The following is a 16,647-nucleotide window of genomic DNA, read 5'->3' as shown; positions in this document are numbered from 1 at the left end:
AAGAAAATAAACAAAAGGGATTGTGGCTGCTTCTGCTACCTGGCACACATCCTTCATGGAAGAAAAAGAATTGACAGGATGTTGAATTAATGATGCACAAGAGACAGAATCAGTTTCATCACTGGAAAGATTAAATTAGGTGATATTTCATATTTTTGTTATTATGAGACATGGTCAAAACTTAATATATGGCTGGACAGTGTATTAAATGCTAGTGGACTTTTAATTTGAAATGAGTGCTTTTAAACTGAAACAGATGCAGGAAAACGCAGCATTCAAAGACTTCAACAGTTTTCTTATATGAACAGGCAATCGAGGGAGAATCAGTCCGGGTCCAGAGTTACCTTTAAACATATGCATCAGAGAAAGGGAGATTGTCTGTATCAGACAAGGTTTGGGAATATTCCATTTGGTTTAGGCGATAGGTGACGCCTGATTAGAGCTTACAGGAGATGTGATCTTGTTCACCGTCAGTTCTGCAGACAATGACCTGCTCTATACACACTTGGATAGTCGGACATTATACATACATTGTTCCAGGAAGCTTGCGGGATAAAATCTGTTTAATGTCCAGTTCAAAAGATCCAGACATACAGCTCCTCCGGCTCCTTTCTAGAAAAGTTCAGGGTTGCAGCATATGTGAAAGCAGCTTTCAGCATTCATTGGGTTGACCAATGGCATCACTTTGTTACTCTCTCACAGACATTCTGCTGTAAATACTCACAAACACCAAATGTGTATAAATACACAACAAACAAGAAATTAAGTAACCTTTTTAAAACATTAAACTATATGTGACCTGTTTGTGAACATATATGACTTCAGTAGGAGTGAGCTGAACTTGAAACTGAGTTCAACAGACAGACTGAGGAAGTTAAAAATTCATTCTTTAAATAATGTGAATGAAAAAAGAAAAACTTCTATGGAAGTCATAAAATTGATTTCTAAGATGGAACTGTGAGTGTTCAGCATTCAGTACTTCTGTGTGAAAACTGGCTTCCCTTGTTTTTCTGAATGTTGGCTGCACTTCTTCTCAAGTAAAAATATTTTAAAACGTATTAATGTTGACAACACAGCAGTCAGGAACAAATATCACTGCTGCCATCAATGAGGATGCACTTTCTGCCAACTTTTTGAAACTGTGCAATTCCATCTAAGAAAGGATTCAAAAGAAGAAATGCAACATGCATCTTTTAATTTGCATGTGACAAACAGATTGCCTGCACTGAACTGTGTGACTTGTGTTCACTGAATATCTCTGACATTCAAAATTAGACACTGAGACATGTTTCATTTCACTTCACAGATCAGTAGAACAAGCTGGAAACTTGTGCTGCCTAATTTGCATGGCATTATCACATTGAGTAACACTGTTTATGCTTTGCTTTGATTATAATGTTTGACTACAGCAGGGGGTTTTTTTTTTACAGGGGGTTAAAAGTGCATCAGTATATCAGCCAGATTTATGAGACTGTAGGTAGCTGTAGATAAAAAGCTTCCTTTTTATTGCTGTAGTGGTTCGACTAAGTGGAGAAAATACAAGCAATGTGTATTTTATATGTGCCTTTTCCACATTTGTGTGTATTTCTTTTAGGTCTGTGCATATGAATAATTACAACTTATTTAAATTAATCTCCTTTTTCTTTGGCCTTTGTTGTCATATATTTTCATATATAACAGGACAAGAGGAAACACAGAGGTCCTAGCACCAAAATCACACCCAAGTCCCGAGAATTCATCGAAACAGATTCCTCCTCCTCCTCGTCCGAATGCCAGTCAGATACAGAGGAAGCCATCAAAATCCCGGCTGTGCCACCTCAGATGACACGTTCGGCGATTAACACACAGACTCTGTCCAACACGCACATACACACGCCTCTTCCCCCGTGCCTCAGCTCTGCTGGCGGTGTGGGGAGTCTGGGAACATTTGGAGGGAAGGGACTTCGAGTCAAAGATGGTAGCAGTGTGACCATTAATGGTAGCAGCAGTAGTAATGGTAGCATCAGCAGCGGCAGTAATGGCAGCAGTAGCTGTAACTCCCTCAGCATTAGCAACATAAGTGGTTCATTTGGCACATCTGTTCCTGATCCTGGAGGGTTAGGAGGGCAGAGCAAGGACCTGGAGTCCATGTCACCACCTTCCAATATGGGACATGAGGTGCCTCTTTCACCCTTGAGGGAGTACCATGAGATTCAGAATTTATGGGTGAAAATCGACCTGAGTTTGCTCAGCAGGGTGCCCGGCCAAGGTCTGGGGGAGAGATCCCGGGTGGGAGATGCTGGAAGGGATGGGAGTGAAGGGAGAGACAGAGAGAGACAGTGCGAGAGGGAGAGGATAGGTGTGGCAGAGAGAGAAAGACAGAAACAGGACGAGAGAGAGTGGCCAGGGCTGAGAGAGAGACAGAAGCTAACGAAGGGGGAGAGACAGGAGGAGGAAAATGAGCGATTAGTGCAGGACAGAGAGAGGCAAGGTGACAGAGACAGATTAACGGAGAGAGAGAGGCAGACGGACAGAGAGGACAGAGACAGATTCGGACTCGGGGAGAGGACGACAGCGAGGGACAGAGAGAAGATATGCCAAGGTCTGGAGGTCCTGGACAACCCCCCAGCGCAAGAGCAGAGTAATCCCAGACTGGCTGGGAGGACGGAGAGAGGAGAGAACGGCGGCAAACACAGGAGGCAGGCAGCTGCAAACATGGTGGTTCCAACAGAGAAACACACCAGCAAGAGCAAGAGGAAACACAAGGTGTGAAGCAGGATTTATCTCCTGAAATTCTCCTCATCTGTGTTTTACTCTCTTTAATCTCTGTGTTTTCTGTCTTCCCAGTCTGACCACGGGGAGTCATCAGTCAACTGCAATAAGAAGCTACGATTGGACAAAGACTGTCTGCTCCTCCCACCCTGCATCTCTCCAATACACAACCACAAGAACAGCTCCACAGAGTAAGTATTAACAAAACACACTCACAGGATTAGCTCTGTGAAGGGACAAAAGAGAATTAAGAGGAAACAGTACAGTAAGGACAGTCAGTGTATAGATCAGATCTCAGCATCCGTCCCTCACTACCAACAAGACTGATGTCCAGGAGACATTCTATCAGAGGAGGTGGTTGCTGCGCTGATATACAGTCCACCATAGTCTCAATAGACCAGAATGCAATGCAGACTCAAGACATCCTGTGAAAGGTATTATTTATCAATCAATCGTTACCATGTAGCAACAACTATAATTGTAAAACTAAATTATTAAAATAAAATAGATTAAAAAAACAAAGGGAAATAAAACCAATTAAAGGAAACAGGAGACAAAACAAGATAAGGTCAAAATAAAATGAAACTGTTGCCACAAAGTGTTCAAATCAAAAGCAGTGTACAGTAGGTTTTAAATTTGATTTTAAAGATGTCAACGATTAGAGATCTTCTCAGATCCTCAATCAGAGAATGAAAACTTAAAGCCGCCTCACCAAACGTTACTGTCTTACACTTTGGAACAACTAAGAGTCCTGAGAGACCGCCCGGGTTCAGAGATGGAGGCATGTCAGGTTGGTGCACGACCATGAGAAGACAAGGAAAAGACTGCTGACAGCCGTTAATGTAAGGACTTTAAAATCTGTTTAATGTGTTCTCTCACTCTGGTCCTGGTCAGCAGAGCTCTGAAGAGTCAGCTGTAAGTGATCTTGAACTTTTTTAGGCAGACCAAGCAGGAGAGTATTACAGCAGTCTAGCCTGTTGAATATAAGTGCATTTTACTTTCTTCAACTGAGGGAATACTTCCTCTGAAAACAATGCAGCTTTAGATCACACTGAGAAACAAGAAACAGGAGGACCTCCTTAGTTATACTTGTGGTCCAAAACTCAACAGGATACTTTTAAATCTGTTACATCAAAACAAATTTCTCTCGACACTTCACCACTGGTACGGTAATCATTCGCCAGTAGTGGAAGAAGTATTCAGATTCTTTACTTTAGTAAAATTATAATTACAGTAATGTGAACATTTTCTATTATAAGTAAAAACCCGGCATGAAAAATCCGACTGAAATAAAAGTACAGAAGTATTAGCAGCAAGATGTAGTTAAAGTATTAAAGTAGAAGTACTGGTTAGATCCCTCTGACTGATATTATTACATATGACATCATTAGATAGAGACTGAAGCATCAGTGTATAAACAGCATGTTAGTGTTGTAGCTGCTGCAGGTGGAGCTGGTTTGAACTACTTTATATACAGTTTCATATCCAAGAACAGCAGATCAATGTGAGGGGTCGTCAGATGATTACTGGAGGAAAAAAAACAAAATCTTTGTTCCACAAATCTGTTTTCAGTTTTTCTTGAGATATTGAATCATTTGAACATTTAGTGAAATGAAACCATGTTAGAAGTTCAGAGGGAACAATCGCTATTTGGTGAAGCTTTTAACAACTCTCAGACATCAGAAATGTGACCGGACTACACACTGCTCTTTGAAAATGTCAGAAGACAAAAAGGTTGAAAACCACTGGTTTAATCTTGAACAATGTATTTTGAAAGTTTGTTTTATTATCCATTGTTTAAAACCTTCATCTGAAAAGTTACTAAAGCTGTCAAATAAATGTAGTGAAATACAAAGTAGAATACTTACCTCTGAAATCTGAAGTGGGGTGGAAGTATAAAGTAGCAAAAAATGGAGATACTCCACTTAAGTACAAGAACCTCAAAACTGTATGTAAGTGCAGTACTTAAGTAAATGTACTTAGTTACTTTCCTCCCCTGTCATTTTCAATCCACCTTTACAGAGCAGTTTAGTGATTGTGGAGAAACAAACACTGTCAAGGATTATTTCGGTGTTGTCAGTAACAGTATGTCCAAACCATGTTAGGAAACAGGGTGGAGACGTATTCATGCTTATTGTGATCGAAAGTTTCAAGTTCCCACCTTCCAAAAAAGGATTTAAATAATTCCTTTGAACTGAAAAAGTCGTCTTCTCATACAACTATGAAACACCACATCCACGTGTGACTGGCATTGACACGGGTTGAGCTAATTAGACAAGTTTACTGGAAACTGAAATTTTTTAGGAAGGTTTACAAATTTGTATGTAGTGATGAAGCCACTAGACAGGCAAGTTCAGTTCACACTGTGACACAGGAATGACAAACTGTGAATTTCAGCTTTCCCTGTGAATTATTAAAAACAGACTAAGCTGGCTGTCGCTATAAATAAGCCTCAACATGACAGCTACAGAGGAAATATTTTTTATAGCATCTCAGCGTTATCAAAGAGCATACAAGCAGCAAGAGGTGGAGGAGAAAAGAGGGAGCAACCTGGAGTTGAACCTGTGACACAGTGTGGTCGTCGCCTGTTTAGCATCCAGGAGGATTTTCATGGAGGCTGTAAACTGGGTAGTGTGAGCATCCTGCTCAGACCCAGCTAGAGTTTCTTCTGACAGTTATTCTAGCTGTGTTAATCAGTGGGGTCACATTTTCACAAGAGAGCGATGAACTATTCAAATGAAAGTTCTCTTTTAGCTGTTTTTGTTGTTCAGCATTTAAAAACTGGAAAAACCGAAGTCTTGAAATGTCATTTATGGCCATAAATAGACTGAAATCACATTTAGTCACCCTTTTTGCCGTTAAAAAAAATATTTCAGTGTGTTGGATGTCTTGTTAAATCACTAAATTCATAGAATTTTTTTTTTTGTTTGTTTTTTTTTAATCTATTTTTCACCCCATACTAAAATATAGTTGTAAGCTCTTTTCAGCTCCTTTTAAACTGACATTTTATCCTGATTGGTTATAACATATGAATCCATTACAGATTTAAATTTCACATTATCTTGTACTTTTAAGGTAAAACATGCATCTAATTCTCTGCGACCATACTTTAGTTTGACCCATCACTAACATTAAAATTAAGCCAGAACAACTTAGAGTGAATTTAACTCAGTATTAAATAGGTGGGGTAATGTCCTAAACTGAGTCTCTCTCCACCCCAGTGATTTTTAGTGTGTGTTTGTGTATGTGTGTGTGTGTGTGTGTGTGTGTGTGTGTGTGTGTGTGTTTTCATTATTAAAAGGAAGAGAAAACAACTCTTGGGTGAAATATCAGAGGTATTTCAGCTGGATGAAGGAGTGTGTCGGTGTGTGTTGGATTGACAGCAGACTGCAGGTTGAGCTATAGCAGCAGGACAAGTCACCAAAAGTCAACAAACTTGTGCTGCAGCTCAGTTTAGTTAGCAGTGGTATTGAAGGGGAAGGCACATTTACATGCTGTTTAATGCGCTGCAGCTGAGCGGCTAATTAGCGGACTGACGTCAGCAGCGCTCTTTTTTTGTTCATGGTTGTAAGAGACTTTAGCAGAGAAGCTAATGCAGGCTGTTTTTTCAAAGTCTGTAGTTCTTGTGTGTTGCTGGTGCTCTGGGACTCAGTATCTGTTTGGCTGTATTGACATAATTTCTCCATAAAAATATTTCTACAAGAAAGGAAACCAAAACTTCTCAATGAATTTCAGGAATTTCTGCTGTTTGGTTCTTTATTTTTCTCAAAGGAGAACAAGTGATTTACAGAGCAGATATACTGTGTATGCTGCAGCGGACAAAAAAAAACCTGATATTTAATTTCAGTTGGACCAGAAATCTTCCCACTTGGCCAAGTAACTGTTGAGTCATTTAAATATATTACAGAGGAATATTTGGCAGATATACTGTGGTCATTTTATGCTAAGGGCCTCTCAATTTCTTAACTTGTTATGGCTGTAAAATAACTATCACCTGCTTGCACATACACACACACACACACACACACACACACACACACACACACACACACACACACACACACACACACACACACACACACACACACACACACACACACACACACACACACACACACCAGCATCAACTTAAGGACAGACACACACACAAATACACGCAAATTAGCATAGTCATACACACAAACACCCTCACACACATCAATTATGCCATGCACAGATGCAAAAGCACAGACGCATGCTCATATATTCACACACACACACACACACACACACACACACACACACACACACACACACACACACACACACACACACACACACACACACACACACACACACACACACACACACACACACACACACACACACACAGCAACTAATTAGTCTTTGTCTCCCTGATTTGGTATATTATCACTAATGTCGGAGCCTGGGGCCTTGTTCTGCGAGCTCAGCAACTTTCTCGCTGCATCAAACCCCCAGAGTTTCCAGCAAGAGGAAAAACATAAAAATATTATCTGTTGTGTTGCAAACAATATGAGTCACAAGAGCTACAATAAGGCGGCTGAGGGAATAATCATCGATGTGCTACCAGGGAAGGCAGAATTACAACAATTTTAGAAGGAAAATATCATTCAGCAGCTGCAAATGAACTTGCAACAACATACTGGAGTTAAATCTTGTTAGCTCAGCTTATAGAAGCAGAGTTTTACATGCTGCCAGAAAAACAAATAATTTTTTCAAAAAATGTTGATAAACTAAAGAGATGGGGGACACAGAAAAATGAATTAAGCACAATAAATCTGTTAACTAGCTCCTAAATTCTGTCTCATGTATCGGTGTGTCACATCAACAAAAGATTTATGACGCAATCCAAAATATAATATGAAAACAAAAAGACAGACGGATCTACACATCCGGTGTATATTCTACACAGAAAGAGAGTCCTTGAAAAAGAACAGCAGCAGCTCAAAGAGGGCTGGAAGGAGGTTGAGGAGACGGGGTAGCTCGGAGGGTCGGTGAGGGGGTCGCAGTGCTTCGTGGGGCAGGATAGTGTGAGAGATGGAGGTAGGCTGGCTCTTTTAAAATAACAGAAACCAGTCACACAGCACAGACTTTAGGAGCTGAACACAAGAGAAACCAGCATTATTGGGAGCCATGTATCACATGATCATCGATTCATTCCAAACCTCTGTTCTCCAAGATAATTACAGAATAATTACAGCACAAATCCTGCACAAAACCTGCAGTAAAAAGATAGTATTCAGCACCTTTATGCAAAATAAACATCTCACTGCTTTGTCATTTCTGTGCTTGTGTGTGTGTGTGTGTGTGTGTGTGTGTGTGTGTGTGTGTGTGTGTGTGTGTGTGTGTGTGTGTGTGTGTTCAGTACCTCTCTAAACAGGAAGCAGTCTCGACGGCGTGACGAGAAGCTACTCCCACCCCTCCTGTCCCCCCTCTCTGACGATCCCCCCCGTAAACGAACCTGCGACGGCAGTTCCTCCCTCAGCCAGGAGGGCGGCGCCGCTGGCGTGCTGCCCTGCCCCACCTCCTCCACGTCTGCCTCCTCTTCCTCACACAGACACAGGAGGGGTGAAGGAAAGGCCTCATCGCATGTGAGAAATGGAAATGTAAGTGCTTGTCACAGGTCAACGTTTACATGAGCTAATCTGTTGTTATTTAAATAATATACCATTTTAGTGATGAGAACATCCATGTGAGAATAAGCCGCATGTCCTGAGTTCTTATTATGAAACTGTTACACTGATGTGAGGTCATGACATACCTGTACAGTTGTATTATCTCTGACATGGATTTACATAGTGACTTAAAAAGCAAATTTCAGTATGAAAAAGAATAATTAATGTGAATGAGGTAGCTGATGTGGTTCTTTCACCGCGTCTCCTTCTATCAACCTCTACTCAAAACCTTGACAGCTGTAATTCAGCCACAAAGTGAATCCATCACTGTGCATGAGAAGCCAACAATAAAGTTTAAGCAGCTGCTCACTTAAAACCACACACTATAAAACGAATTAACACAATTAAAAGCACATATTTCAATTCCCTTTGTACTACAGGAAATGGATTCCCACGGTGAGAAGCCCTGTGGAGACGGTTACCATGCCAACGGCCATTCAGACTCTGAAGCGTGGTCAGAAACATTGATGGATCCTGCAGAACCTCGCAGGCCGAGACTGTCGTTTAGTGACACGTACGTAAAGATTACACACCAGAATGTGCCCTTTCATGCATCTAATGATTCGTTACAAGAATAATACTGATTATTCAACAAAATATGTTGTTTTGATTTATATTATTGTCACATTTAATTAATTGTACGTTTAGAAAAAAAAAAAAAAAAGACCATTAAAAGAAAGAAAACTTAACATGCATGAATCACAAGACTCAGTTTAAACAGACCTGAGGTTGGCAACAGGTCAGCGATTGGAACTGATCTTTCCTAAATCCAAGACTGTGCTCTCAACTTTTAGTTGTTTCAGAGAGATCCATCTTCTCATCGAGCTTTTGCTCTTGTTCAGTTTTAATACACTGTTTTGGAAAGAGGCATCTGCTAAATCATAATGATATAATGTACCAGTCCAATCAAAAAAATAGACTTTTCTGCAGGTTCTAGCACGTCCACTCAAACCCGCTCACATCTGAGACATATTCACCTGAAACCTGCCAGCCCGATTAAACTTAATAATATGTGGACCCAGCCAAATAATATTTGAATATTATGAACTGAGTGGACCCATGAGAACCTCTTATACATTCTCCTGTCTGTGTTAAAACAACTTGTCTTATTTTTCTGTAACTCTAAGGAAAGGCCTGAATAGCAGCTTGTCAGTGTAGGTGGTTGAAACAGCGAAACATTTGTCCAGTTATGTTGAAACCTGGAAAGATGATACATTTTTCTTACTTGTCCCACAAGGGTTCTGCATTATTCATGAAACAACATGTTTTGTTGTTATACTAAGGTTACACTAAGCCTGAGGTATGTATACCTAAGTAGGCGACTGTGTATAGCTCATTGCAAGCTACTTGTAGTCAGTGATTATGTAAATCACTCTATATCACGCAGGATGGGGTTTTTTTTTTGTTGGGTTTTTTTCATTTTTGTTAAACAGAATGTTGTTGCTGCAGACGTGCTCTTTATGTTCTATCTTCCACTCTGCTGTTTCCAGAGTCCACAGCGCCGACTACTACATGCAGGAGGCCAAGAGGCTGAAGCACAAGGCTGATGCTTTGGTAAGATGCAGTGCGGCTCAACACCACACTGACAATCAATCACTGAAAGATGCACACATTTCCCCTCAACGTGCTCGAGCACATAGAAGAAGCGAAGGGAAGACAGATGGTTGGATACACACAGATAGCAAAAACTGATAGGAAGACACACCATGTTAACATCTACAGTCTAGACTGTTAATTATGTGTGCACTGTAAGTCTCCGCAGAATGAAAATCTATTCCGTACTGTATAATTTGTGTTATTTATTGCACCATTTGTCTCCAAGGGAACATTGCATTCAAGGACTGATGATGTCGGCAAGATTATACAATATCAAAAGAATTATCGGATCCCCCCCCGAACAATGAAATGAGATTTATTTAACTTGTTATTTATCTTGTGTTTACGCGTTGTTTCCTCAGATTTATCTGGGGATTTGCATCTTATTCAAGGAGAAGGCTGTGCTTTTGCCATAATGCTGTTAAGACGCCGCTTACTCATGTCTTCTCTCACTCTCTATTATATTTCTTTCATCTTCATCTCTGTCCCTCTCCTTCTGTCTTTCTTTTTCCTTTCCCACCTGCAGGTGGACAAATTTGGTAAAGCAGTGAACTACGCAGACGGCGCTCTCTCATTCATAGAGTGTGGAAATGCCATGGAGCGAGACCCACTCGAGGCCAAATCACCGTATACGATGTACTCGGAGACTGTGGAGCTAATCAGGTAGGGATGGATGGGAAATGAACAAACAGGATTCACTAAACGCTTCATTTTACAACTCTCTGTTTTCCTGATGAGTTTGTAGACTGAAAGAGATCATTTATATTATTTCCTGGGGAGGTTCCTTCAAAGCATTGTGTCATTTGGTACTAATTATAGCGGAAATGAAGACAATGCTTAATTGTAAAGTTAACCGAGTGTGGGGTGCTGAGAGAAGGTTACTGTATATAAAGATGTATAGTAATTATGTTAAATGGCTTTGGTCCTTTCTGTTAGGACCTAATATCAATACTCTACAGCCATTGAAAACAGTAAAAAAAAGGAGGCAAAGTGAAACGTGTTTTTAAAGCAGCTGCTGCAGTTAAACTGAACTGTGTTCAGGTGTGAAGGTGTGAGGAACAGTGAGTGTGTGTGCTCTTATGCAAGAACTTCAACCTTGTCAGCAGTTCCTCATGAAATATAGCAGAAAAATGCAAAGTTTTCAGAGCAGTAGTGAGTAATAATAATCGTATATTATTGTACCGGACTTTAACTCTTGCTCATTTCCAAAACATTTGACAAACCTCACTTGTGTCTCTTTTGGTTATTTTGATTCGTGGCCAGTTGAAAACTTATGTGTGCATGATAGAAAGACTTTTGTGAATGTATCAATAAGCATTACTTTCTTAAAGGATATATTAATACATTAAAATGCTACACATTTTGATGATAAAGAAAAGCAAAATAAACATTTGTTCCTTCTGTTAACACCGGTGGGCAACGTTGCAAGACTGCGCCTGATTAAATCTGGCTGCCATCCCCTTCAAAGCACTCCCCTTGTACAGGAAGTCCCGTTCCGTAAGCGTGTCAAGCACCATCGGCAATTCCTCCTCCACCGTGTCAAAACGGTGACCCTTCAGCTTGAACTTCATTTTGGGGAACAGAAAGAGTGTCACAGGGATCCAAATCCAGGGAATAGCAGTGATGAGCAGTGACGATTGTGTTGCGAGTGAGAAGCTCGCATGTTTTGAGCATGCTTTGAGTGGGCGCATTGGCATGCTGGAGAACACCAAGTGCCATCGCGCCACAGTTCAGGTCACTTGTGCTGAATATTTCACCTCAGACGCCTCTGAACATCACAGCTCCACTCGGTGTTGACAGTCTGATCCTGGGGGACGATTTCACCGCACAACCCAGCGATTGTCAAAGAAAACCACCATCATGCCCTTAGTTGCACTGCTGATGCGTCTTCTTCAGTCTTAGACTGTGACGCTCTGCCCTTCTTGAAAGATGAATACCACTCAAAGCATCTCGCCGGGCTCTTTGCTTTAGTGCTATTGGTTTTCTGAAGCATGTCATATTTTGGAAATCAACAGTTGATGTTCGTTAGCTGCTAAAGTTTCAGGTACTTGGCGATATCGTAAATGCCCACATACAGTGATCACAAAAACATGTGGAATTCAGGTGCTGATGTTGGTCATGCAACTTGACTTGAAATTAAAACAATAATTATTGCCTCCCCTTTATCCATGCACATTACTGTGCTGCTCTTTGTTCGTGAGTTACAGGAAACAGTCTCAGAACCTTTTGATCACATCTTACCTTAAACCCAAGAAAACAAAAAAACAAAACAATTTTTAATTTAATCGTGACATTTTTGAATAAAAACTAAATTAGTGTGAAGCCAGTGCTCTATTCACAAACAGCTCGACTCTTTAAAATATTTTGCCCTTTTTTATCCACAGCCTCACAAACTTGCAAGGTTGCTAATCAGTGTAATTCAAATAGCATTACATTACAGGGTCTCTGCAGGTTTTCAGCATTTGAGAGCTGCCAATGTGTGAAGTCGCTAAGTGCAACTTCGGGAGAGCAAACTGAGAATAACAAATGACTGCTGTGTCTGAAAGCTGGCAACTTGACAGCAGGGTGGTGTAGTGGCACACGCTCTTTTAACTCAAGAGCTCAGGTTCAAGATCCGCAAGTCTGCACTCATCCATCGTGCTGAAGTGTCCTTGAGCAAGACACTGAATCGCTAGCTGCAGGGCTGCCGATCAGTGGCTTTCACCTCTGACCTCACTGAGGAGAGAGCAGTGGGAAGGACAGGGATTTTCCTTCAGAGATCAATAAAGTATTAAGGCGTAACTCGAGTCACTGCTGAATTTCATTTAGACAGATCTCACCATCTCACTAAGCAGAGAGGGCTGATTAGATCACCGAGAGCAGGAGGCAACAGCTGACCCAACAGTATGCTTTGAAATTCTTTGTAAATAAGCAGAGGAGAATCCATCCTTCCATAGGGTCAGATAAAGCTAAACTGGAGCTTGTTCTGCCTGAGGCCACTTTAGCCAGGGTTCAATTGGCGGCCAGCGAGCTGAAGGAATTAATCAGACTGCCAACTGTGTCTTTGAAGGATTTTATCATTTAAACAAACTTTGAGTGTACGTGAATTCACTTTTTGAGGAAAAAACATGTATGTTTGCATTCAACCCTTATAAATCTCTGGAAATACGAGCAGAGGATTAATGAGCATCTCTCCGCTGCAGGTATGCCATGAGGTTGAAGAACTTCACCAGCCATTCAGCCACCGTCTCCGAGAAGAAACTAGCTGTGCTGTGGTACGATTGTCTTCCATTTTGTGTGTGTGTGTGTGTGTGTGTGTGTGTGTGTGTGTGTGTGTGTGTGTGTGTGTGTGTGTGTGTGTGTGTGTGTGTGTGTGTGTGTGTGTGTGTGTGTGTGTGTGTGTGTGTGTGTGTGTGTGTGTGTGTGTGTGTGTGTGTGTGTGTGCAGACACCAAACATTTCTCCAAACTGTCTTTTCTACCTGTTTTGATTATTTTTTTTGATTTTTTTTTTTTTGATTTTATATATATATCTAATTTATAAGTTAATTGTTAAATTAGCCTGGGAGTTTTGTTACACCCCATACCTTCCCTCTCATTTCCTGTCATCTTTCTACTATCAAAGGCAAATAATAATTAATATGATAACCACAATTTTACAATAAGAATGTAGTTTCAAAGGATACAAAAATTAAAAAAAGAACGTTTTCAGTTTCAAAAGGATTTGTGGTGTTTCAGGTTAGAGCATTGGGGCTGTCATGACATTTCATCTAATCTGCAAAACTGATGAATAAGACTACTGTACATGTTTGGATAAATTTAATTTACAAATATGTAACCCAAGCAAATCAGTAGCCTAAAAGTGTCTCGTTTTATTATGAGACCTGAAACAACAATAAGTCAAAGCAGGGCTGCGGTGTAACAGAGATGAGCAGAAAAAGATGTTGGATGCTAAAAACATCGTTCTTGCCAAAGCCAAGCGGTCCTTGACTTAGGCAGGAGGTCAAGGGGATTTGTCAGTCATGGAGATGGATAAGAATATTATAGGCTTGTAGCAGGTGACAGTGTGCTGTTGGGTGCAATGACCTGACAGCGGTGACGGAAACCTGCGTAAATACTGTGAGGATGCTGCTGCTGTGAGAAACTCCCCATTCACTCAGAGACAACCTGTACATGACTTAACGACAGCCCTGCACCACTCACCAGTTTCATTTGTTCCTTTATTTTTATGACAGATGATTGAAAATTTGTTAATGTGACAAATTCTCTTAAATCACTCGCTCATGCCACTTGAGAACAAATCTGTGCAAGTGGTTCCCCATGAGGACCACTGAATCTGAATATACAGGAGACAGACCATAAAATACACAACATGAGCAGCTTTTTATTTGTAGAATTATTTGATTTTACTATAAACCCACAATGATCCACAAACATTTTGAGTGTGCGATTAAATTAATTCACAATGCACAAGCATTGTAAACACAAAATGTGCTTTTATATAATAGTATTAAAGATTTCCCACATTGGTTACTTAACTGAAGTTCTTCGTAATCCACCAGGACTTGTGGGGCGAGTTTGAAGTCCGGGTGCATTTTGTACAGATGACATGAAAATAATATTGAGGATAGAGCTTTAAAGGGAATTTCTACAGAGGATTCATCTGCCTTCTAATGCTTTTGTTTCCATAGTAACCGCTGTCTGTCTCTGCTGTATCTGAGGATGTTCTATCTGAAGAAAGACCACGCTGTCAAGTACTCACGGTCGCTCATGGAGTACTTCAAGGTAACACACACACACACACACACACACACACACACACACACACACACACACACACACACACACACACACACACACACACACACACACACACACACACACACACACACACACTTGGACACAGACTTTATTTCCTTCCTCTCTCATTTTCTTCCTCTGTGACAAACACGCAAAGCCAATTACAATCCCTCAAATACATTTCATATTCATTTTCATGGTGCCTGTGCATTAATTTTGCATGGCGTTATTAAAATCCATTCTTTCTCTTTGATATTAATGTATTAATTAGCTCCATCAATCATCGCAGTGGATTGTTAGGGTTTAATGTGCTTGTTTTGATTAATTATGTTTAGTTTAATTAATTACTGAGGATGTCATTATCACAGTGCTGCATTTGCATTGATGGGATTGGATTTCTGGGAAGCGACTGACTGGGGTTTAGCTGTTCATGTGTGCGCAGGCTGTGTACATACAGTATATGTTGACAGAAAGTCGGAGCAGATCATTTAAAAAAAACAAAAAACCTGTCTAACCAGTTCTGTAACACAAGACACACTAATGTGGCTCTTAAATTTTCGACACTGAATAATATTACATCCTATTTAATGTTCAGAAGGTAAATATTTTGGCTGGTGCTTTTGTCTACAATGGTTCTTTTGAAGTATTTCAATCCAAAATAAATTTTGACTTTCAATATGATTAAATAGTGTCTAGTGTTTAATTACGTCAAATTAAATCAGCTAGTTGAGCCTTAACGTAAATTTCAGCTTTGTAACTTTTGAATAAAAACAAGCTTTTTGGCTGACTGACACATTTACAACAATGTTTATTAGTGTGCCGTCCATGTTAAGTAAACTAATAAATGAATAGGGAAATAGATAGTTATAATTAGAGAGTATAACCTCTTGAGAAATAATCATTACTGTGTTATAGGGAATGTGAAGGTACACACTGCAAAACAACAGTATTTGGACAATTTAAGTTTTGTGATAAACAACATAGATCGTTGGCAGTCCAAGACCGAATAACAGGCCCGATGCACCGCCTCCACTCACAGACCTGGACAATTTGTTTTTGGACTGAGTGCATACACTTTTCCTTAGTTTAAAAATGATGAATCCTTAAAAGACTGGGAAGAGTTTTATGGTGGCTGGGTGCAAGATCTGCTAATTCACAAGCCGCCAAAATAAGAGCAAAGTCAACTTCACAAGAGCAAGGTGGCACTCCTTGTTTTGGCCCAATTAACCAAACAACAAAATATTCAGCTCTGGGATTATTTTAATCAGTTATAGGCAGTAGGGTGGATTCCTCGCATTATTAAGTAAAAGGGCACTCGGACCTTCACCAAGTTCGATTGTCCATCCTCCCATGATATTGCTTATCTGCAACTTTAAATGTCTTCATATATTCGCAATTCGCAAAGTCACCAATGACCCCAACTGCTATGCAATGCAGTTTAAGATTGGAGGCACTTAGGATGCCAAATTAGCTTTTTTTGCAATGTTAATGAAAGGTAAATATATGTTGTTGATCTGCCACGTGATTCAGGAAAAATCAGGCCAGTAGTTTTCCAGTAATCCTGCTGACAAACAAACAAACAAACAAGCTGCACTAAAAACATAACCATTGGCCGAGGTGATAATTACAACAGAAAATCAAACAGCCTCCAACTAATAGGTCCAATTCACCAACAGAAAGGCAGCAGTATCCTCAAAAATTCAACACAGTATGACATCCACATTCCCTGCTGTCAGAGTTATAGGTGGTATCACAATATGATGCTGGAGACAGCAGGCTATTTGCATAGCCATACACATGCTCGCAAGATTAAAAGTAAAGGCAAAC

At 40.3% G+C, this 16,647-nt stretch overlaps 1 protein-coding gene across 1 annotated transcript in view; it reads left to right on the top strand.

The window, feature by feature from the left end:
* Positions 1 to 16,647, top strand: part of aff2 (AF4/FMR2 family, member 2) — a 149,274-nt gene that overhangs the window by 122,769 nt on the left and 9,858 nt on the right. Inside the window, exons 16-23 of the mRNA XM_069712187.1 lie at positions 1,681 to 2,745; positions 2,827 to 2,942; positions 8,138 to 8,378; positions 8,828 to 8,961; positions 9,938 to 10,001; positions 10,570 to 10,706; positions 13,226 to 13,297; positions 14,712 to 14,805. Coding sequence (XP_069568288.1) covers positions 1,681 to 2,745; positions 2,827 to 2,942; positions 8,138 to 8,378; positions 8,828 to 8,961; positions 9,938 to 10,001; positions 10,570 to 10,706; positions 13,226 to 13,297; positions 14,712 to 14,805 — 1,923 coding nt within the window. The remainder of the gene's footprint in view (positions 1 to 1,680; positions 2,746 to 2,826; positions 2,943 to 8,137; positions 8,379 to 8,827; positions 8,962 to 9,937; positions 10,002 to 10,569; positions 10,707 to 13,225; positions 13,298 to 14,711; positions 14,806 to 16,647) is intronic.

Source organism: Brachyistius frenatus, unplaced genomic scaffold (assembly GCF_029030835.1).
Source record: "Brachyistius frenatus isolate BFR_SWC_R1_liver_20210118 unplaced genomic scaffold, ASM2903083v1 Contig_107, whole genome shotgun sequence".
NCBI lineage: Eukaryota > Metazoa > Chordata > Actinopteri > Embiotocidae > Brachyistius > Brachyistius frenatus.
The sequence above is the reverse complement of the archived record's forward strand: the minus strand, read 5'-3'. Positions and strand labels throughout refer to the sequence as shown.